Consider the following 24,793-nt stretch of genomic DNA (forward strand, 5'->3'; position numbering starts at 1 on the left):
CACAGCACCCACACTGTGTCCAGAATTGTCTCTGCAATTCATACGGAGTTAACGTGTCGGTAGCATGCATGAATATGACCAAATTCTTTTTTTATGAGACCCATTGCTCCTACTACTATTGGAACTGTTTGGGCATCCTTTTTACAAATTGTCCTTACTTTTTGCCTGCAAAACTTGGTATTTCATGGCTTTGTTTCTCTGTGTGTAAAACACTGTAATCACTGGGTGTAGCAATTTCAGTGATCAATGCTACTTTTGTCTTCTTTTCATGGACTACTATATCTTATTTACTTTCATCTGTTTTTTGAACTGTTAGTAATAGGTGATTTCATGTGATATAAACTTTAACATTTTCTATAATGCTTTGTGTTTCATGTTTCGAATAGTTCTCAGCTACTTCAAGTATACATGCCTGCTGCCATTACTGTATCACACCCAGCAACAAGATGTGTGACTGTTTCCAATTCTGTTTTACAAAACCTGGATTTGTCAGTTTCTCCCACATATTCAGTTGACTAAGTAAAACAATGCGTACATCCTGGGCTGCCAATATTAACCTTTCATCTTTTGGTTGAAATTCGCCTCTCCTTAACCCATTCCTGCATTCGATCCTCATCAACATGAGGTTGTTCCAGGAGTTTCCTATACTTGCAGCTATATTTATGCCTTTTCCACATTTCTTGCCTTCTCATCTGATCCTTCACCTTACATTCTTTCTTTTGTTTTTTGGCACATTCAGTTGACGTCTGATTTTTATCTACTTCTGGTTTGATTTTCATTCTTGCTTGACGCCGATACATTCCTGCTAGACTAAGCAGGGAAGTCATCTTAGATTTATTCTCCTCATGTTTCAAAACTTTCACTATATTTGGGTCTTGTGTGGTCAGCAGATATGCATGCAGTCCCATGACTGCAGAAATATGCATGTAATCAGTTCCAATGAGGCCCATACCTCCTTTGGAACAGGGAATATATAATCTTGGCATACACTGATTTTAAGAAGTCATTTGATGAGTATACAGCATCCTTCTTGTTTTCCTGTCTAATCTATCCACCACCTTTTGGGGCCAGTCAGTCACTCCAAAACTGTAAGTTAGGACAGGAAGAGCAAATTGGTTTATAGCTTGAACTTTGTTCATAGATGTCAGCCCTTTTTTCAGGATTAATTTAAGTCTTCTAAAAGATTCCTTACTGAGTTTTATTCATATTTGTTCATGTTTTATTGTTGATACTTCATCAGTTCCCAAATATTTATACACTCCCTCTTCCTCAAGTTCTTTTGTATTACATTCTTGTCCCAAACTGATGTTTTCTTGGTGCTGCAGCTTTCCTGCTGTAAAGATTGCTTTTGCACATCTGTCAAGCCCAAATGACATACTTATTTCATCTGAAAAAGTTTTGACTACTTGGCAGTTGTGCTTTCAGTTCCTCATCTGATGAACTATATGGTTTTAAATCTTCGACAAAGAGAAGATGAGAAGTCTTTATACTTTGTTGTTTTCTGGGAGCAAAATTGTAGCCGTGACCTAATCTGTTAAGTAGGCGGCTTAATGGGTTAAGGGCAAGACAAAAGAGCAGCAGTGAGAGTCACCTGGAATATCCCCCTTTAAATTTTTATCCCTGGAATAATAATTTGCCCTTTATCATGGCTTAACCGCAAAATGATTTGCCACTGTTTCATGGTCGCTGTGATATAGTTTATCAGAGTAGGGTATATCTTATACATTTTTAAGCACTCTTTTATCCATGGATGGGGGATACTGTCAAATGTTTTTTGTAGTCTATACATGCCATACTTAGATTCTTCCCTTTTTACAATTCTCCACTATGACTTTAACAACAAATAATCCTTTGTTCCATATGACTTTCTTTCATTACCCTTTTGTTCTATTGCCATAATTTAGTTTTCTTCTAAATGACTATAAACTCTGTCAGCATCAGTTCCAGTGAATAGTTTATAAGTCATCGGAAGGCAAGTTATTGGTCTATAGTTTTTAGGGTAGCTTGCAGCTTCACTCTTAAGTAGGCGCATTGTTTTTCCTGTTGTTAACACTATTGAAAAGGACCAGCACTGCAGTAAACCAAGCCTGTGGGAAAAAAGTACTTAAAAATACTTAAAAAAAAAAAAAAAAAAAAAACTTCGGACTATGGAAACATCCAAAAGTAAACAATTCCAACAAACTAAAATGCAGCTTTGTTGGAATAAAGTTTACTTTGGGGCATTTCCCTAGTCCAAGTTTTTGTTTTGTTTTGTTTTGCTTTTTTCCTGTTGTTAGCCAGGCTGATGCCTGTTCAGGATGCACATATAAATAGTTCTTACTCATGGCTAAATTTTCATGCAAAGATGTTAATGTTTTTAACTAGAAGTTAGGCACTACATCTCGGCCTGGGGTTTTCCTTTTAGAGGCTTTTCCTAACTTTTTTCCAATCTCTCTGGCCGTTACTTCATCCCATTTCATATCTTGTACTTTTGAATTTCTTATTCTTTCTTTTACTTCTTCTATCCATTAAGCATCTTTGTTATGTTCCACAGGATCTTCAGAAATATTTCTCCAAAATGTATCTATTTCTTCTTTTTTTTGGTGGTCTTTCAATTCCTTTTACCTTGTTTCCCAGATCTCTATAAAACATTTTGGGGTCATCATTAAACTGTTTATTTTGTACTTTTCCTTTATATTTATATGTGTATCTTCTTTTTCTGCATGTGCTGATATTTTTAATTTATTATTTGTGATAGTGCATGATAAATTCTGATCCATTATAATATTGTGCATTGTTTTATCACGTCTATCTTTCTAAGTATTTTTGTTGATCTGTTCCCTCTTCTCTACTCTTCTAACAGTGCCACTTCTTGTTTAATTGCTTTATAGTTTTTTCTGTTTGACACTTCCATGATGGCATTTGATTTCTCCCCATCCTTTCCCTAACTAGCTGTGTTCTTGTGGTAGGACTTTATCTGTTATTAATTTGGCTGCATAGTAATGTATCATATTTACTTCTGTTATATCGCATGAATCTCTATCAACAGTCCTAATTACTGTGGTCATTTGTTTTATGAAACTTCTAACTTTTTGGGTTTTATTGACCTTCTGCTGTCTGTTTCTTTCATTGCTCTTAATATATCTATCTATCGCTATTAAATCAAGCAACTCTTTTCTTAGATCATTTTCTTCTAAACAGAGGGTATATTCTTTGTTCGCCTTTTCCTGCAGGCATTCTATAGGAAGCTCCAGAGCTTCTTCTTGTGCCAGGTTCTCTTCATTTTCACCCTGTGTCATCCATTGCTCTTTCATGTGGGAACTCACTGGCCTATCACTCCACGACATTGACTCTGTCAGAGTTGCCACAGTTTCCTTTTCTTCACCCTTGCTGTATAGCCCTAACTGTACCTTTGTACTGGTTTCCTGTGGGAGGCTGCAAAGTATCTTCATATTTCAACTGATCTGATGTTTTCTGCTTAACTGGTTTCTCCTTAATTTGGGTTTCCATTGCTCTATCTTGTTTTGTTGTTATCTGAGCTAAATTTTCTACACTAAATCCTTCACTTTGCAGGTGCTCCATAACCTCAGTTTCTATTTCTTTAACCTCTCTATTACTAATCCTCTTTTCTACTTTTCCTCTTTGTTTTCTTATTTTTGTATTGCAAACTTTTCTATATCTGGCTGTCATTGCCTGTATTTCTCTTCAAATATCTTTTTGGTGCTGCTCTGTTTGCATTGATTAGTTTTGCTTTCTCCTTTGCATAAATATTGCATCATATTAAATCTCTTTTTCTTTCCCATGTCCATATTTCTTCTTTAGATTTCTCCTGCTCCTCTTGTTTCTCCTTACTTTGGGGACTAGTTGCTCCAGCATGGTGTGATATGTCCTGTGTTAGACTTACTACACTGAATCCTTCACTTCACAAATATTCCATAACTTCAGCTTCTCTTTTTTTAACTTCTACCTGACTAATCTTCTGTTCTACATTTCCACTTTGTGATATTATTTTTATAGTGAAATTTTCCATATCTGGATGCCTTTGTCTATATTTCTCTTTGAATATCTTTGGGGCTGCCTTTTTGTGTTCATTAATTTGGCTTTCTCCTTTGCATAAATATTGCACCATATCGGATCTCTCTTTCTTTCCCATGTCCACATTTCTTTTTATACCCTTCACACGTCTCTAAATTTTCCTCTTTAAGTTACCTAGCTGGGTGAGTTTGTCAGTGTTGCAGACTGGGGGAATAGTATCAAATGCCTTGGCTAAGTCTAGGTATTCTGTATGCATAGATTTCCCCTTGTTGAGGGCCTTGGTGAATGTCTCGAAAGTCCACCAGGTTTACCAGGCATGATCTCCCTCTGACAAATCCAGATTGAGTAGGGTCAGGTGTTCGGAGATTATCTATGTCTTTGCTGATAATTGTCCATGATGATATCCTCCATGGTCTTGCAGATAAGGTTAGTCAGGCTAATAGGTCTGTAGTTCCCAGGGTCAGTGGAAGCACCACCTTTGTGCAAGGAGATAACGGTGGCCTTTTTCCAGTCAGCTGGCATGAAGCCGGTGCTTAGACTATGATTGAAAAGAGTACCCCGTAGTGTTGCTAATCCTTGTTTAAGCCCATGTAGGATGCAGCCTGGGATGTTATAAGTTCTCATACAAGCTGTGTTTTTGACCTTAGAGAGGGCGTTCACGACCTGCTCTTTAGAGATACAAGGTAGAATTCAGGTGTTAGGGATTTCATGGGGTAAGTGCTAACCTGGTAGCTGACAGGTTCTGTGAAAACTTCACTCCCCTGTCACCATGACAATGTCCACAGGCTCAGTATATAGGGTATCATTAACTACCAGTTCGGAACAAATCTGGGCCTTTTTTCCTTTTAGGTTACAGATGTAAGTAAAGAACGCCTTATGCCTTTCCTTAGTTGAGGAAGCTAATCTGGATTCATAGTTGCTTTAGAGGACCTCACAAGAAGTCTTATTCACTTGTTTAAGCTGAGTAGGGATTGTTTCCAGTTTGGGGCTTGCTCCCTCTTACTCTTAGACAGCAATTTCTTCCTCTTATTGTAAAGCCTGTTAATGGCAGTTGTCCACCAGGCAGGTTTCCTTGAGGAGCTTGTTTTGATCCTATCAGGTACAGCTGAGTCAATGCAGTTATACAGGTGTTTGTACAAAGCATTTGTGTAGAACTTGGCATAGTTGCCAGTTCCATCTGAGGGAGGAGGTGCAGTGAAGCTATATATACCATCCCATAAGAAGTTATAATCTGGGGGGGGGGGGGGGGGGCAGGTGTGATAGTTACTTTGAGATTGATTTGTGGTCAGATCTCACCAGGGATGTCCTCATAGTGGGGGAGCTACAGTGTTCCCCCATATTGGTAAGTACTAGATCCAGGATATTAGCACCCATTGTGGGGGTGTCAACCAGCTAGTCCAGGGCATTGGAGTTAATGAAGTTATCATATAGTACGCAAGCATAGACTGATAGATCCAGACTCATGACTAGAGGACACGTAGCTTAAAGTCGAGCGTTATTTGTAAAGCTTTTCCTAAAACATTTTTTTTTTGTGAGACACTGTAGTCAGTTATTATTAACAATATCATTCTAGGGTTTATAAGCTTCAGTAAGTAGGTTCACAATTTTTCATTATAAGCATCACATCTTCACACCCAGTTTCAAAACACAAAGTAATTTCCATGAATATATTTTTATTAGACTAATCTTATTGCGATTTAAAGTCATCCCTCTTGCCCAGCTCCATGACAAAGAGGGATGATGCCCTGACTACAACTCAGACATGCTGAGTTTAGTTAGAAGTTCAAGCAGCCAATGCCAGCTTGCCCAACCTGGGAGGAAGGAAGGCAATCCAACTTGCATGGAGCATGGTATGCAGCAGATGGGTTAGGGCATGTGCTTGGCTTTGTGAAACCATGCTGATGTGGTAGCTGTTGTGTGGTGTGCACAAACATGCACACCCACGAGGAGCAGCACTATATGGTAACCTGTGTTGAGAAGCATGTTATTGATCATAGGTTCACAGGTTCATAGGTAGGTACTAGTCTATTGGCCCTAGGGCCTATATAAGCCTAGCCAAACGGTACCCTGGCTTTTGCCACCCAAGAAAATTATTTTCTTGTGCCCCTGTCAAGTAGAGCCACAGAAGTAATCCCTGGGGTGAATTTCCTATCTCCCATCAAATCATCAAGATTTTTCTTGAAGAGTGCTAATCAGGAGCTTTGTTTGATATAGATAGGTAGCTTGTTCCAGAGTATGGGATGTCTCTGAGACAGGAATCTATCCCTCCAGCATGTTCTGTGTATTGTGGTGACACGGTTTAGGTCCCTAGAGCATGTAGCTCAATGGGATTGGGATTTCTTTATGTGGAGCATGTCCAACAGATCTGGGTTTGACATAGCTTTGTATGTTAGGTAAAGATTGCCTCTGAGTAGGCGATATGTGACAAAGTAAAGCTGGAGTTTTTTTTAGACGATCTGCGTAGGGCATCTGTTTGAGGCCAGTAATCCTCTTTGTGAGGTATTTCTGTGGCCTTTCCAGTTGTTGTAGATATCTTGTGAGGTACATACCAAAAGGGGTGTTGTACTCTATAATAGGTCTAATGAGTGATGAGTAGAGGGGGAACAATGACCTCTTTTTTCCTGGATGAGAAACCTTTTGTGATGAGGTGTGCAATGTAGAAGGATTTCCTGACTACTGTGGCGATGTGATTATCAAAGGAGAGACTACTGTCCACCTGTGTCCCAAGGTCTCTTATCACACTTTTGTGTTAAGTAGACTACCGCCTATGTGGTAGTTCATGGGTACAGAGTTTTTACCAAAAGGGATGACAATGCACTTTTTGGCATTAAGCTTGAGGCCATGGCTTTGACACCAGGCATCTGTCTCAGTTAAGCCCTTTTGTAGGATGTCCACATCGTTAGGAGATTTGATTATGGCTCCTAGTTTGCAGTCATCTGCGAACTTTGTTAGCCAAAGACCTTCTGTGTTAGCCACAAACAGCGCCAAAAGGCCATGCTTACTTTTCATAAGTATGTTACCTCTGTCCTCATATGCTGGCAATTGTCTAAAACAATGAGAGTATAGCATTGATCAAAGAAAGGTAAAACATAAAAGCTACACCAGCAGCAAGTGAAGAAAGATTAACATCTTCCAACATTGAACAGGAAACCATTAAACCACCCCAAGAATACAAAACAACCCCAACAAAAACTTCCCCAAGAATATGAAACATCAGTACAACATACACTTCAGTCCAAATAGAAGAAAACATTGCAGTGATCATAATATTGAACAGGACAAATGGACTACAGCTGAAAGTAAAATAAACTTCCAGCATACAGACTTGAACCTAAGGTATTACCTTTGCTAGGTAAGGATCAGCACCATTGTGCTAGCATGCAGCTGGCAAGGGCCTGCTGTATTCCAATACTTATAGTCTATTGCTGTTGCCATTGAATGATGCAGCTGTCATTTTTTTTAGCGTTACACTGATGTTGTGCTCTCAGTATTTCAGACAGTTGTCAATATGGATATTCAATGCTATTTGATTGATAACATGCTGCTCGACTTGAGGTGATTCAGTAGGAAGTTAGGAAGCCAGCACTACAGGTTAGCATATCTGTAGGTATGCAAGGCAGCTGCTGAGGAATAATTAGAAATAAAAATAAAGAAAACTCAGGAGCGACCTACATGATAGCCCCTGGTAATCAGTTGTCAACACATGAGCAAGCTGATTGCAGGAGGGCTACCTTTCTTTTCTCAGTTTTATGGCCTCATTGTTTCAGACTTCACCAACATGGATGTTCTTCACTCTTTGATTGATAACATGCTTCTTGGTATAGCACATTTTGATCTGAAGGTAGGTTACCATCATTAACTTTTGCTACACTTTCTAGTAATAGTTTTGTCATGTTGTTCTTCTAAAACAAAATGTCCCTAACCCTTCAATGCTATATACTAGCTGTGTTCTCTCTCTCTCTCTCTCTCTCTCTCTCTTTGTCTCTCTCTCTCTCTATCTCTCTCTCTCTCTCTCTAAAGGCAAAATTACAACAGCTTTTAAGTACAGAATACTTATTAACACAACTTGAGTAATGCAAGCAGTAAATATTACAAACAAATGCAAGTTATGATAATGAATAGCTTGAACTAAAATGTAAATCATATATAATTTTACTTTTTGTCCAAATTCTGGAATTTTCTGGTAGTTTCCTTTGAAAAAAAATGCAAAATCAATGTCCATTTTCAGAACTAAAATAGCCATTTGTGACTTAGTCACATTTGCCACTTTGAAAAGCAAGTAAGTAAATAAATTGCTTTCTTGCCACCAGAAATACAAAGTAAATACTTGTTTGTTTACTATTATTTACTGTTGACTCTGAGTACAAACTAGTCTTTACTTTACATTGGTTACTTTATGAAAAGGCAGATAAATATTTTCAGGTTCATACCAAAGGTCATTCTAACAGTGATGGCCATTTTACCAACTTGATCCTGGGGTTTGATATTGTGTGAGGCATTTGTATTAGTCAACTGGTCTTCGTGTGTAGCTGTGCTAAATGTGTGTTTTATTTCCTGAGCACTTTTTTGTTTCTTGTTTCTTAGGTAGTTTGGGCTCCCATCCTTATATTCTACATTCTAGGAACTGTTCTTTTTGTTAATCAAAACTTCAGACACAGATTTTACTATACTAAGATGTGGAGATCTTATGCCTTGGAGTGAAATCACTTTATGTACATTGTTTTATAAACTTTTTGGCAAGTCATCTTTTTATGACCCATTGTTTGCATTAAGTGTAATGTTAAAATGCTGTTTCTGTGAAATTTGGAATAGTAAGTGAGGGGGCAGAATCTGTGGAGTGTTCTGATGGGGTCAAGGACACAGTATTAGGAAACAGCCAAGTAGGTTTCAAGGTGGATACAAGAACGTAGTAGGAGTAAACTTGTGGCAGAATGAAAACAATTAAAAAAACTGCTGTTTTTATTACATTAGTAGATATTATGAAAATTCTTGCTATTAAAGAACTGATTTTTTTTTCACAGATTGTAATAACACTGTTGGGGAATATTCCAAATCTGACTGACATGAATGTATCTTGCAAATATGGAACTGTCACTAAGAAAGCAGCTAATCACAGCCAGGAGCTTGTTACTTGCCCATTTCTGCCACGTCACAAATACCCAGACTTTCCTCACAAGCAAGGTATTTAATGTAACAGAAGTACAGTTTGAAGGGCAGTGCCTGTATGCAAGTGTTTTTTTTTTTTTTGCTTTTTTGTTTGTTTACTTTGAAGTTGTGGTCATTCACCTTTCCCCTTTTTTACCACAAAGTGGAAATGCTTAGTTCTCCTTGACAGCTACAGCAGGGACACAATGGGTGGCTTCTTGAAATTGTCAAGTCAATTATGTTACTATGACAAAGTGAGAAAATGAGACCAAATAAAAAAGGCTATTTTTACTTAATAATACAAACGTTCAACAGTACTTTAGCATCCTTGGGCAGTTTTTGTTGTGGCGCTATTGCAAGTTTGTATCATGTCATAATAAGTTGTTTATAGTAGACTGAATGTCCTTACATATTTCATTACAAAATCAGTTGCTGCTAAGGCTTTTTTTTAAGCAGCAGAAGGGTTTCAGATTACTTCTGATGGCATCAGGAGTGACTCTGGCATCATGGTACACGACATGAATATGTCTGCATATTTCTGTCTATGCTTCCTATTTATTTAATAAAGGGAAGCCTTAGCCCCCCCCCCCCCCCCCAGACCTGTATAATTTATTTGTTTGCATTTGGTTACCAGGAAGGTCTGACTGGATCATGCAAGACCCCTTTTCATTGGAGGCTCAAGGAGAAAAGCTACAAAAATATATTTATTGTTTAGTGAAAGAAAAACATATAATGATGATATAAAGGTAAATGAAGGGCAATGATAAAATACAATTTTGTTTAATCTCTCATGTATTCACTCACATTTCATCTTAATAGATTCTTCTGTATTATGAAAAGAATTAGAACACAGGACAAAAGTATTGTCTATTCTACAGTGTGTCAGCTCAGTTATAGGGAAGCACACAGTATTAAAGCTTGATTAACTTTTCCTTATCTGCTAATTGCCTCAATCGGGAGAAACAGTTGCCAAAAATAATGGTTGCTATAAGCAGAATAGACTGTATATGTCAACCACAGAGTGCATGATTTGTAAAAATTGCCATACCTGGGTTCAAAATATGTAAAATGTCACATATATGCCATGGTTGCTAGAACATTGTCTGCTAAATCACATATTCTGTGAAGCGGAAACTTGCAAAGATGATTTTTTTTTTTGGCATGTAAACCAGGCATTACAATTTTAAAATTGGGACTGAGGGACTTGACCCTTAGACTGCACTTGCCCAGTTAACCTTTCATTATTCCTAAGGCAATAGGGCAGTAGAATTTTAGAATGCTGTGAACACCATTCTGGGAAGACTATATCAATTGATATCATCATAGCCTAGTACCAAGCTAAGACCCAAGCTTTCTTGTAACAATGATTAATTTTCTTTTAATGTGCACATCAATACTTTTATTTGTCTTTTTGAGCTCAGCATGACCTGCATTTTCAGTCATAAAAATACTGCTTCTGATTCCTATTATCTCTGCTGAAGGAATTGCTCAGTCCAAGACTGCATTACGTAAATATGCTTTCTTATGTTTCATGAGTGTATCACCTTTATCTTCATATGTGTGAAATTCATGCTTAAAACTATGATAATTTATCAGTAACTAAGTAAACTGCCTTGTAATATAGCCAATAACCCATGCCTGGGTGTGGGTAATGCTGGATTTACCCTAGGTTGGCGTGGTTTGGTCACGAGGGCGAAGCAAGATCTCCATTGCTTTTTTCAAAACTGTCTCGCTATGTTAAATGGGTTTAACATAGCGAGGCAGCTTTAAAATAAGTAATGGAGATTCTCCGTTGCTTTTTTTAAAGCTGTCTCGCTATGTTAAACCCATTTAACATAGCGAGACAGGTTTAAAAAAAAAGCAACGGAGAAAGCAAGATCTCCGTTGCTTTTTACACACTGTCTCGCTATGTTAAAGGAGTTTAACATAGCGAGACAGCTTTAAAAAAAGCAACGGAGATCTCTGTTGCTTTTTTTAAACCTGTCTCGCTATGTTAAACTCCTTTAAAATAGCGAGACAGTGTTTTAAAAAAGACTTATACTAATGGAAAAAGTCCGGGCGACCAGACCTTTTTCCATTAGTATAAGTCGATTTACAATGTGCACGCTGACCAACCAGCGTGCACGTTTTGGAGTATTAATGGGGGGTCATGGTATAATTGAAGGTAATATATTGTTAAAGATTGCTTCTTGAGCTACAAGGGACTATTAATCCAGGCAGTCTATTTCATAAGGGTAAGCCTACAACTGAGCAAGACTTTTTTCATGCTTGGCTTACTGTATTGCCATTTAGTATAAACATACAAGTAAGTGTCCATTAAGGAGTGGCAATGTCTGGACTGAGTATCTGCCTATCTAACTATCTGTCTATCTTTATCTATCTATATATCTATTTATCTCTATATTTGTCTATTTATCTAGCATTGACCAGGTTAGCCCCAGTAGGTCTGTGGCCTCTTTTTTGAACTTCTCATTAACAAGAGATTGGCAGTCCTGCCAGCGAATGCTGAAACTATATCTCCATCCAGTATTACACTCTGGATGCAGTCTCCATGGATCCAGCATTACACTCTGGATGCAGTCTGCAAGGATCCAGCATTACACTCTGAATGTAGTCTCCATGGATTCAGTATTACACTCTGGATGCAGTCTCCATAGATCCAGCATTGCACTCTGGATGCAGTCTCCATAGATTCAGCATTACATTCTGGATGCAGTCTACATGGAAAACGTGTGCTTTATTACAGCTACTCAGCAGAGTTTAGAGGTTCACAGGAAGTTTCTAGTGATGCATTTAAGGAGACTATTGAGGAGCCTAGCCTAATTTCTCAGTTGCCCCAAACTACTCTCTGGCTAAATGAGTTGCTCAGAGAACTCACAGCAGGCAAATGGAGGCTAAGGGAATCACACACTTAACTAGAGGAATCCGACTGTTAACATCTTATAGCTTTAATCATCTGTGTTAACTGTCAGATTCTGTGTCGCATTTGTGTTATCTGACAAAGGTTAGTCCTTTTCCTTAGACATGCATGTAATTACAAATTAGAGAAAGAGATAAGCAAGCACCTCAACTGGAATCCAATGTTAGAATCTTCTAGATAATACTCCACTTATATCATGGAGTCCCTGAGGTTGTAGACTAAGGGCATCTTCTGTGTTTGTTGCCTTGTTGTCACATTTCCTACTGAATGGGGGGTGGAGGAGTTATAGATACAGTTTGCAATGCTCAGGAGAATGCATCCTGCTTTTGGATTGTCATTCATAGTGTATTACCCGTGTTCCAAGGAAGAGATTATGCTGCTTGGTCTTGGTGCATATTATCTCAGGCATTTTCTTGATGAGAAACTAAATTTTGTTATCTGATATTCATTCAGGATACAGACATTCCTGCAAATGAATTCAGTCAGTATGTTAAAAGTATTTTTTTAATTGTGTTTTATTAAAAACTTTAGCGACCACTTTTTATGTTCATAGGTTCATAGGTAAGTACTAGGCTATCTGCCCGAGGGCATATGTAAGCCTAGCCAGAATGTGTTGGCTTTCACCGCCCCCTTAGATTAGTTCCCTGTGCCTCTGTCCAGCAGAGACATTAGTTCCCTGTGCCTCTGTTCAGCAGAGCCACTGCAGTGATCCCTGGGGTACATTTTCTGTTTCCCATCTACTCGTCAAGGTTTCTCTTGAAGAGTTTTAGTGAGGGGCTCTGCTTAATGTAGATTGGAATCCTGTTCCAAAGCATGGGGAGTGTCTGGGACAGAAATCTATCCCTCCAGCAAGTCATATTTATCATTATGGTGAGGTTTAGATCCCTAGAGCGTGTGGCTCTCGGGGATTTGTTTTTTTTTAGGTGGAGCATGTCCATCAATTCTGGGTTGGACATGGCCTTGTATGTCAGACAGAGATCACCTCTGAGTAGGCGGTATGCAACCGAGTACAGCTGGAGTTTCTTCAGTTGGGCTGCATAAGGCATCTGTTTGAGACCAGTAATCCTCTTGGTGAGGTACTTCTGTGGTCTTTCCAGCTGTTGCAGGTGTCTTGTAAGGTACATCCCAAATGGGGCATTGTACTCTATGATGGACCTGATGAGTGATGACTAGAGGGGAGCAATAACCTCTTTTGTTCTAGATGTAAACCCTTTTGTGATTAGGTGGGCCACATAGAAGGATTTTCTAACCACATTAGCAATATGATTATCAAAGGAGAGATTACTATCTACTTGCATCCTCAGAACCCTTATTTCATTTTCTGTATTTAGGGGACTGCCACGTATGTGGTAGTTCGCGGGTACTTTGTTTTTTCCAAAGGGGATGACTATGCACTTTTTGGCATTTAGCTTGAGGCCATAATTTTGACACCAGGTATCTGTCTCAGTGAGACCCTTCTGGAGGATGTCTGTGTCAACCAGAGAGTCAATTATGGCCCCCAGTTTGCAGTCATCTGTGAACTTGGTCAGCCATAGTCCTCCTGTGCTTGCCTGTACCTCTGAGAAGTATATACCAAACAGGAGGGGTCCCAGGACGCCACTTGTAACCGGTTTAGAGTCGGACCTAGAGCCTGCAACTCTCACCGTGTGGGTTCTATTTGTAAGCCAATTGGCAACCCATCTCGTGACGTAGGGGTTTATGTTCAGGCTGGTGATCTTGTCTGTAATACCAGAATGGGGAATGGTGTTGAAAGCCTTTGCGAGGTCTAGGTAGGCTGTATGGACCTCCTTTACCTCATCTAAAGCCTTGGTAACTGTCTCAAAGAAGTCCACCAGGTTTAGGAGGCATGATCTGTCCTTAACAAAGCCAAACTGGGTAGGTTCCAATGTTTGTAGGTTCCCAGTGTCATTGTTAATGAGTTCCATGATGATGCGCTCCATAGCCTTGCAGACCAGGCTAGTCAGGCTTATAGGGTGATAGTTTCCAGGGTCCGTTGTGGCTCCCACTTTGTGGAGTGGGATAACTGTTGCTAAGCACCACTCTATGGGTATGTAGCCTGTAGAGAGGCTGAGTTTGAACAGTGTGTTTAGGTGAGGGGTTAGTTCATTTTGGAGTTCATGTAAGACACAGCCTGGGACTCCGTCCAGTCCCATTGAAGCTGTGTTTTTGGCTTTGGATAGGACTGTTTTAACCTGTGTGTCAGTGATTGCCAGGGCTCTACATTCTAATGGTATGGTTATGGGCCCTTTAGGGGGTGAGAGGGGGTGAAGTTTGCAGTAAACCTGTCTGCCAGAATGTTGGCAATATCAGTCAATTTAGTGTATTTTGTGCCATTCTGCACTAACTCAGAGCAGACCTGAGAGTTTCCACTTAGGTTCTTGACATAGTTAAAGAACGCTTTGTGGTTATCTTTGGAGTCCATGGCAATTTTTCTTTCGAAGCTAGCCTTGGATGATTTTATGAGGGATTGTAGTTTCTTGCTGATACTGATTAGGGATGTCTTTCCTTCTTGGGATTTTACTCTTTACTGTACTAGTTTCCTCCTTCTATTGTATAGCTTGTTTATGGCAGGGGTCCACCAGACTGGCTTCCTTTTCTTTGAGGAGTGAGTCTTGGTTTTGCTTGGGATAGCATGATCTATGCATTCTTGCAGGTGCTCATAGAGTGCCTTTGTAAGGTTTCAGCAGCTTGGACAGCATTGTCCTTTAGCATGGGGGCTGTGAACCTTTCCACCTCAGTCTTAAGTAATGTGAAGTTTGCTTTTGAAAAGTTTTTCACGGTGGTTTACTTGATTGGGGGTGGGGCGGAATGTGGATATCCAGTGTAATTAGTCTATGGTCTGATCTAACCAGCGAGGGGTTGACCTCTGGTGTAGAACACCGGTCGCCCATGTTGGTGATGACCAGGTCCAATATGTTGTCACCTCTGGTGGGGTTGTTGACCAACTGATCCAAGGCGTTTGAGTTTATAAATCCTAGGAAGCGTTGGGCAAGGGAGTTAGCACTTGAATAGTTCTCCCAGTTAATGTTTGGGTAATTGAAATCACCCAATATTAGGGCATTTGGTAGGGCCTTCATATTTTCCAGTGTCTCCAGAAATGTGGAATGGGGGTCCTGGGTCATGGTGAGTGATCTGTAGTAAGCTACAATTTGAATTGCAGTTTTGTCTGTTGTTAGTTGCACATGGATGATCTCTGAGGCATTGTACTGCACCACTAACCTGGAGGTGTGGGTATCCTTGATGAATATGGATACACCCCCGCCTTTTGTGTTTCAGTCTGGGTTCTGTGGCCAAAAAGTATGGTATGAGTATAGCCTGGTAGTGCTGGGGTGCTCTCTGGAGCCTTAAACCAGGTTTCTGTTACTGCACAGATATTGATGTTCCCTATACTGAGGAGTGCCTCAAGTGCGTGCATTTTGAGATTTAGACTTCTTGCGTTGAGTCGCATTACCCTTAGTTTTTGGTTACTTGTGCTATTTACGGTGGTGGGTTGTCTTTTGAGCCTTGCCTAAAAAGGCACTATGGGGGAGGCAAAAGCCTTGGCCAATATTCGAAAGCCTACGGGTGACAGGTGCAAGCCATCTCTTGCAAAGCAACATGGCTTGCCGAGCATGTCATCCTAGGCGGACAGATACTGGATCCCCTTTGAATGACAACAGAAACTTAGCCAATTGTTGAAATTGATCATTTTTTCTTTATACTGTAGGATCATTCTTGCTGAGGGCAGAATGCTACTTAGGGTCAGGGTCATACTGGCTTGGGCTACGTGATCAGAGAGCTCTTCCATGTCTCTTTTCATGTAGTCCAGGGAGGTACATCTCAGATCATTCACACCAACATGGACAATGACAGATTCGTATTTGTACTTGTTCTGGAGTGACCTGAGTGCTTGTGTTATGTGGCAGATCCTGGCATCTGACAGGCAGCTAACTGTAACCTTCTCCTTGTCCAGCCTAGTTAGTGGGACATCAGTGTGCCTGACTATAGAGTCGCCTATTACTAGTGTGTTGGGTATGTTATTTTGCCTTAAGGGCTGTGATTGCATGGCACACTGATTATGTGAAGTGTGTGTTTCATGGTTTGTGATGGGGTGTGGAGGTTGCTTGGGTGTATGCTTTGGAGGTCTTTTTGCTTTTTATTTAGAGCCTCCGAATATGTTTTTGTGTATTTATGTGTGTTATTTGCCGGTGTTGGTTTAGTAGGTCTGTGTGAGACTGGTGGTGTGTTGCAAGTATTTTCCTCCTCTTCTTGAACGTCAGTTCCAGTCTTGGGTTGTGAGAGCTTTGCCTCCAGTTTGGCTGTATAATTGCATCTCTCGCATATATTAGTGTTTGGTGGTAGAAGGAGATGGTTGTCTGTGTACATGAGGCAGTTGTAACATTGCCTCAAAATTCCCAAATTCACCAGTTGGACTGGAGAGTACACCTGAAACTGCCCTTTGGACATGCCTGAATAGGTAAAGTGAGCTGTTTTACTGATTGGCTGGTAGGGATGAATAGAGAGCCTTGTCCTTCTGGACAGTATAGGGGTAATGTGTATTACTATTTGGGTTTTTTTTTTTTACATTCGTTACTCTGATCATTTGGACATGTGGACTATAACCACAGTTCTGCTTGTAATCACAGTCCAGTATGTACTCAGTTTCACATTTCTGAAATACAGAATGATTTTCTTGTAGATAATTAGTTTATGGCCTTCTGTAAGGAGCAGAAACATATATTTACAGTTTACAGTACTGTTTAAAAATTACATTAATAAATGACTGTATGTAATTAACATTAAAGCATTTGCATGATTTTAAATTACTTTTTTGTTCCCCTCTCTTAGCTTATGTAGAACTTCCCATCACTCTGGAAGTCAACGGTACAAGTATTGTAAAAGACGTTATTATCATCTATGATTGTGAAAGAAATGGATTAGTAAACCCAAAGTCATCGTAAGTTGACATTCCTAAAACAATGTATTGTTGTACTGATGTAGTAAAGCTAGTGCAATGTAATTCTTCTTGTTCATTTCTTTTTGTCTGTTATTTTTACGTCTTCACACAATGTAGTCTGATCTCATTTTTACCATAGCCTTATTATCTTTATCGAAAGAAAGTAGTGTGAACACTGAAAAAAACAGTAATCATTCTAAAATATATACAGATCACCGTCATAATATTACAACATTTCTTATTATCTGTATGTGCTAAAGTATTTTAGTGAAATTTTGCAAGTGCTCTTTTGACATACTCTAGCATGCTTTAGAAAACTAGAGTCAGTTTTGCAAAACAATGAATCAAAGACAATGTTATAAAAGGATGGTGCAAAGGTTGTCTGCTTAATGGTATGTAATGCCATAATGTGTTGTAATCTGATGGACTGGCTGTTTGAAGGTGTAATATGGTGTCTCAGTTTATATTCAACTTGTTAGTAAAGATGATTAACAAATAAATGTGCCCTGTTGCAACAGTTTGAGAAAAATAGCTTGACGGTATAGAACATAGTGAGTTGTTCTAGGTTAATGAGTGGCATACAGCACCTCTTCATACTCTGTCTCCTGAAGCTTTACTCACCACTTAAATCATTGTCATCTCTCACATTGAATCTGCTCTCCACATTCTCACAGCTTGCCCCCATGATTAACTGCAGCAGACTCCAGTTTCTGCATAAATGGCAACCAAAAGCTATGGTAGCCTTTCCTCACTGCAGGGTACATTTCTCCGTACAATATGATCCATGCATTGTCACATGTAAACAAAACACAACTTGGAAGTTTCTCTCTTTATGTGGCATTTCTTCGCTGTTCCACATAATCTCTGCATATGTTTATGAAAAATCTCACAATGCTTTCATTATAATTTTGTCCCCATGGCTGTTCTATCTTATTGCAGGAAAAATCTTCACAGAAAGGTGTTTCTGATATTGTTTTCTTCCCTCCCATTAGAATAACAAAACAAAACTTTGCCAGATCAACAGCCTAAAAATTACTAAGTCAGCTGTCAATCACCGTTTGTGGTTAGCATATGTATGAAGAACAAGAGGTGTCATATTTGGATGAAAAAGTGAGTGAGTGGGGAATACGTTTTTACAAATAAGGAATTTTAGCTTTCACTAAAGTAAATACTATAATTACTGTTTGTAGGTACTAGAAATTGTGCAAGCCATTTAGTTCTCAAAGGTTGTATTTTTAATGCTGATTGACTAAAAGAAAAAATATACACACACACACACACACACTCACACACACAAACTGATATATACGTATGTATATAAGTATATAGATATGTAGATATGTATATATAGATAAATATGTAGACATGTAGATAAAAATATATATAGTATATGACATTATGACATTCAGACTGAAAGTAGTCAAAAACATTGACATCCACCTACTTGCAGCCTACATTTCTTTATGCCTTTCTTATTTCTACCCAACTCCACTTCACGTTGACAAGTAAACTAGAGTAATGCTTTAATAAAATAGCCAAATTTACTTCCAACAAGCCATACTCCTAACATCACTCTATTGCCCTCAGGCACCTAAACTGGTTTGAGCTACCTCACTTCCTCACTTACTCTCAACTTCAGTTTGTTCACAATTTGCTCATAGATTAGTCTTTCACCCTTAACAAAAGCCCTGCCCTAAGCAGAATACTACAGCTCCTCTCCACTCCACAGAGAACCATCTCTTCTTAAAGGAAAACTACACCCTAGAACTAAAAAAAAACTTTTTTTTTTCACTCTATCTTTGTTTCCTGGCCTATTTTACCACCTCAAAATCACTTTAAGTGCTTTATTTGTAATTTTAGCCTGTTTTCCACAACATGGCTACCACTGGGGCTTGATGTATCAACGTGATCTTGTTCTCCCTAAACACTTTGTCGTTTCCATAATACTTTGTATGACTCATGCCAGGGGTGCAGTGGTTAACATTGTCACCTCACAGCAAGAGGTTCTCTGGTTCGATTCTCGGCTGGGGTGCCTTCTGTGTGGAGTTTGCATGTTCTCCCTGTGTTCGCGTGGGTTTCCTCCGGGTACAACGGTTTCCTCCCACATTCCAAAGACATGCATCTGGAGCATTTCTCCCCGGGCCTCCGCTGAAAACAGGCTCTGTGGAACCTAGTCGGACATTCCCAGTCAACAAATGTTAAATAAATAAAATAAATAAATTGACATATAATAGGATTTGAGAAGGTCACTGTTATTTTCTTTACCTTCTATAAAAAGACTGCTTCTTTTCTGTATCTAATCACTTTCATTTATGTTTGTCTCAGACCTTGTTTTATACTAAGAAGTTATCCAGCTACAGCCAGAAGAATAACTAAATTGCAAGCCTTTGTTCAGGATTTTGTAGTCTAAGAGGATTTGACTCTGCAAGGGTTTCTCAGTGCAGTGACAGCTTTAACACCTCTTCAGTAGTTTGAGGGGGGTCTCTCAATTCCTCTTGAACTACAAAAGAAAACATTTGGCAAGGAAAGTGCAGCCAAGAAAGTCAATGCACCATGCAGCCATGTGGTAAAACAGGCCTAGGCCTAGACTTCACTATTGCTGGAAATATGAGAATTAAGGGAAAATGAGACACCTTGGAAATTAATGTATTTTATCTGCTAACAGGCTAGGATATCAAATGGACATTTTTTGAGAATGAGCAGACAGTACAAAATAAATCGGTATTACAGTACTACAAGCAGAAACATATAGAGAATACAATCATAAACATTGTATCATTGTACAGATTGTACAGAGTTGTAGGTGTAGATCTTTAAAAATAAAATGTAGTTAAATCTAACACAACCTGCTGTATTCTGTACATAACAGTTTATTTTATGTAGAGGTTGTATAAACCAATGAGCATTTAGTTCAGTGATAAAGAAATTAATGATTGGAAGTGACTGGTATGAGGTAATGCATTCCAGAGAATGGCAGCAAAAGTACAGAGTTTGCTCCTGGCAGAACTTGCATGATTGGAGATAGAGAGTGAACACTATAATGAGGGTCAAGGGCAAAGGGGCATAAAAGGACCTGGAAGTGGGGTCTGACATCCAAGTCTAGGGAGAACAGAGAATGACAGGATGTAGCCAGATGCATAGCATTAATTCACATTCAAAACCTTGTAGATAGGTTAAGAAGAGCTGGATGCGAATCACAAATAACCAAATGGATGTAGAGGATTGCAAATCAGTTTTAATTGCCAATATAGTTCAAAAACAAAACAGAACAAAAAGAACTGTATTGGCAATAAAATCTAAGTGCAGAACAATGGCCAGGTCTGAATGACTTTATTTATCTAACCCCGATGTTAAAACTAAAGGCCATCACCAGGTAGAGAAAAATAACATAGGATTTTTAAACACAAAACTAGACTTCTATCTAAAAACTATGCTTGTCATGTATTTCAAAATAATTCCATCATGCTAACTTTTATGAAAATTATATGACTAAAACTGACTCGATTGTTTTTCAGAGGACCCATTTTTTGTACATAATAATGTTTGTGTAAAGGCAGACTATTTAAAAGTTCTTAGCTTTTTAAAACTGGATTTTTAATAATAATGAATGACATAAAAAAGAACACATTTTACTTTCAGAAACTATTGTTACCAAATAGGTCAACTTATAACTTGAACTATGTGTGGGTTAGAATTATGTTTTAACTCGTATTTTGATTGGTGGCTTGAGGAGGCTCGGCTACCACATGACCATCAATGTCTTCTATAAGCTTAAACTGTCAATAAAGTTTTTATCTGAAGAAGTTATTTGTATAATAACAAAAGCACTCATCATTAAATAAAATTTATGTGGTGCTTGGCTACTTTCCCTGGCTAGCATGGTTTGTGTAATCACATGTCAAGCAAGATATGAGGCCTGATTCAAAAGACTTGCTCTTGGTATAAGTGACTTACTCCAGTGTATTACACAGGTGGAAATCGCTTACACTGAAAACAACTCTTTTGGTGATTGGACCATGGTTATTTATAGTAATCCTTTGTTAAACATTTATTGCATTTCTAGACTGCAGTTTCTTTGCTGAAGGAAGATGACAGAATTATTATATAGTGCTTCACAGTTTCATCTGTTCTTCAGGTTGTTTCTTGATATCTGATTACTAGGGGCTCACACAAAGCACGTCCTTCTTAAATCTGGCAACCTGCTATTAGAATACCAAAATAGGATTCTTCAAATTACCAAATCTACATTTGCTGCCCTGTAGCTTCACAGAACTTTCCCCGTCTTCTGCTAAAATGGCTTTTGCTGTCAGCTAGTAAGAGACATAAATTAAAAGTTCCCAAGTATTTCTTCTCTGACATTGCCCTTTGTCCTTTTTCACCTTCTTTCACGAGTGGATGATAGTTCTGAAGTTCTGAACAAGTCCTTTGATACTGTACAGGATGAAAGCTCTTAACAATTTACTATATTTTCTGTTTTCATTAAATAAATGGATTATGTAAACAACGTCTGAGTGATCCATGGTGCCCTTTCTTGTGCAGTGATTTTTGGTTATAAGATGAGTTCTCTATTACTACTACTACTTTTGCTTTTTTGTCTTTTAATACCTAAATTTACCAATCACTTTGAACCATTGACTGCCTTCCTTTTCTCTAAATCAAAATTCCCAGTTGCTGCCTAAACCCAAAACTCCCCTCTTACTCCATAAACCTAAATTCCCCCTCCTGCTCCATGAACCTAAGTCTAACTCCCCCGTTTAACAAATTAGCAGTTTAAGTGAATGAAACATACAAAACTGTTAAACTTGAAAGATGTGCACCTTTTTGAGAAAACAAAGTTCAAGTGTCAATAAAGCAGGATTTGAGCAAATACAGTTCAACATAATGTTGCAAATCTTATATAAAACAAAATCAGACTTATCAAAATGAATGAAGCCAGATATGTATATGGTTGTCCTGCATTTGGTATAAATGTATATTGATTGACATCTGCTTAATCAATTGCATTTGGTCAACATATGTAGATCGACAATCCCCTGGTAGGGGAACATTCCCTTTCTCAAGGATTGTGCGATCTTAGAGTTAGAATATATAATTAGCAGGGTGTGTGGGGGTACAGAGGGGCTTCCCCCTACAAAAAATGATGTTATTTCTTTGTTTTTGTTTTAGGAATATTGCACACACCAAAGTTCTTTCTCTGTGTGTGCGTAGTAGCATGACGACATCCGGTTTGTCTGCCTTTTGAGCACAATATTTCTGAGGTCGACATATGGGCTACTCAACTAAAGTGAGTAGACCCATGTGTATCTATCCATGTACCTAGAAATACACACACACACACACACACACACACACACATATATATGTATATATATATATATATATATATATATATATATATATATATATATATACATATATATTCTTTTTCTCCTTTCAGCTTATCCCAATTTGTGGTCGCAACAGTAGAACAACGGTCTGCAGAACGGTTGGCAGTGGAGATTTACAGTGTTGAGTTGCCAGCCTGGCCCCCAACCTACCATAGAAGGTACACACACACACACACACACACACACACACACACACACACACACACACACACACACACACACACACACACACACACACACACACACACACACACACACACACACACACACACACACACACACACACACACATTCACACCTAGGGCCAATTTAGAGTGTTCAATCCACCTACAGCATATGTTTGGGATGCGGGAGGAAACTGGAGCACCCGGAGGGTAAAAGAAAAGAAAATACTGACAATACTGACAATACTGACAATACTTAAAACACAATATACCAAAAAAGCTGAAGCTGAGACTGAAGACACAAATCTTTAAAATGCAATCCCTGTTACAGTATATTTGCAGGCCACAAACACCATTACGCTCCCCACTACTTTACTATTTTTCACTCCAGCATAATACAACCATATGCATTAGAGCAGTACTCATGTCTGCTTAAAATTACATATTGTGGTAATCTCCAAGACCATCACAGTGAGTATAATACAGTAGAGTGAGTAGGGGATGCAGGTGGGCTTGCCTCTTGAAGAGACTTGGAATCAGAAGTTCGTAGTGGAGTAAGTCTTTCAGTCAATAAGTATTCCTTTTAAAAAACTGTGCATTAGATATTTTCAGTTTTAGTTTTTTGGCTTCAAGCTTATATAATTCAAACACATACACAGATAAAAATGATTCCGGTATAAATAGGTTCATAGGCGGTTACTAGACAAATGACCCTAGTGCCCTTACAAGCCTAGCCATGTTTATCTCAAGTTGTCCCAATTGTCCTAGGCTAGTTGAGCAACATTCATAAAGAGAGTCTATGGTCAATATTGACTGCTCCTGTCCATGAAGGATATGGGTGCCACCCCCTGAGTGAATTTGTGGTCACCCATCCATTCATCTAAGTTGCATTTTAAATAGGGTCAAGGAGGAGCTATGTTTTACATGAATTGAGAGTTTATTACAGAGGAGTGGCAGTCTCTGTGAGATGTACTTGTCTCTCCAGCATGTTCTGTTAATGTCACAGGTTAGGTTAATATCCCTAGAATGACTGACTCTTGTGCCATTTGATTTGCAAATGTGCAGCATTTTCATTAGGGCAGGGTCAGAGAATACACTGTAGGCCAGGCACAAGTCACCTCTGAGCAGCCTATAGGATACAGACTACAACGAGAGCGCTTTCAGTCTTTCCATGTAGGTCTTGGTTTGGAAGCCCTGTATTTTCTTGGTGAGAAACCTTTGAGATCTCTACTGTTGTTGCAGATGTCTGGTGGGATAAATGCAAAAGAGAGCATTGTACTCAGTTACTGGTTTGATGAGGATCAAATAGAGTGGAGTCATAACATCCCTAGACATGGATGCAATGCCTTTACTTATCAGCTGTGCTACATAGAAGGCTTTCCTCACCACTGTGGAAATTTGGCAATCAAACTTCAGATCGCTATCATCTTGTGTGCCCAGATCTTATTCCACTGGATTTGAACTTATGGGGATGCTGTCACTAGTGTAATTAGCAGGGAATTCAGCTTTTCCAAAGGAAATAATAATGCATTATTTTTGCATTTAGCTTTAATCCATAGCTTTGGTACCAGTCATTTATCTGTGCTAGCCCTTTCTGCAGTATGTTAAAGTCATTGGGGATTCAATGAGTGCACTCAATTTGTAATTATCAGCAAATTTGGTCAGTCATAGACTATCTGCATTTGCCTGGACTTCTGAGAAATAAATTTCAAACATTAAAGGGCCCAGCACAGATCCCTATGGTATGCCACTGGTGACAGGTCTACTGCTAGAGGTGGAGTCACCAACTCTGACACTATGTGTTCTGTCAGTGAGCCAATTGGCTACCCATCTGGTGATGTAAGGGTTAATTCCCAGTTGGGAGAGTTTCGCTAGAATACCTGAGTGGGGTATTGTGTCACATACCTTTGCTAGGCCAAGGTAGATGGTATGCACTATCCAGGGCTTTGGTGACTTTCTCAAAGAAGTCTACCAGATTTAACAAGTATGATCGACCCTTAATAAATCCAAACTGGGTTGGGTTTAGAGTTTGAAAATTACCTATGTCCTTGTTGATAAGGTCTCTGCTTTTTTTAATTTCTCCAAAACTTTTGGCTTTCTAATACCATGAAGGGAATGGACCCCATTCCTAAGTCAGAGTATAATTAAAGTTCATGAAATTAGTATTGTTTCAATTTTTGATGTTAGCCAGAAGTGTTCTTCACAGCACCTGCAATGTTCATAGGTT

At 38.9% G+C, this 24,793-nt stretch overlaps 1 protein-coding gene across 2 annotated transcripts in view; it reads left to right on the forward strand.

The window, feature by feature from the left end:
• Positions 1-24,793, forward strand: part of PLXND1 (plexin D1) — an 817,829-nt gene that overhangs the window by 350,365 nt on the left and 442,671 nt on the right. For both annotated transcript variants that reach the window (XM_044078628.1, XM_044078629.1), the window contains exons 6-7: positions 9,036-9,195; positions 16,907-17,015. In XM_044078628.1, coding sequence (XP_043934563.1) covers positions 9,036-9,195; positions 16,907-17,015 — 269 coding nt within the window. The remainder of the gene's footprint in view (positions 1-9,035; positions 9,196-16,906; positions 17,016-24,793) is intronic.

This window comes from Protopterus annectens, chromosome 7.part1 (genome assembly GCF_019279795.1).
Source record: "Protopterus annectens isolate FY-2018-M chromosome 7.part1, PAN1.0, whole genome shotgun sequence".
NCBI lineage: Eukaryota > Metazoa > Chordata > Ceratodontiformes > Protopteridae > Protopterus > Protopterus annectens.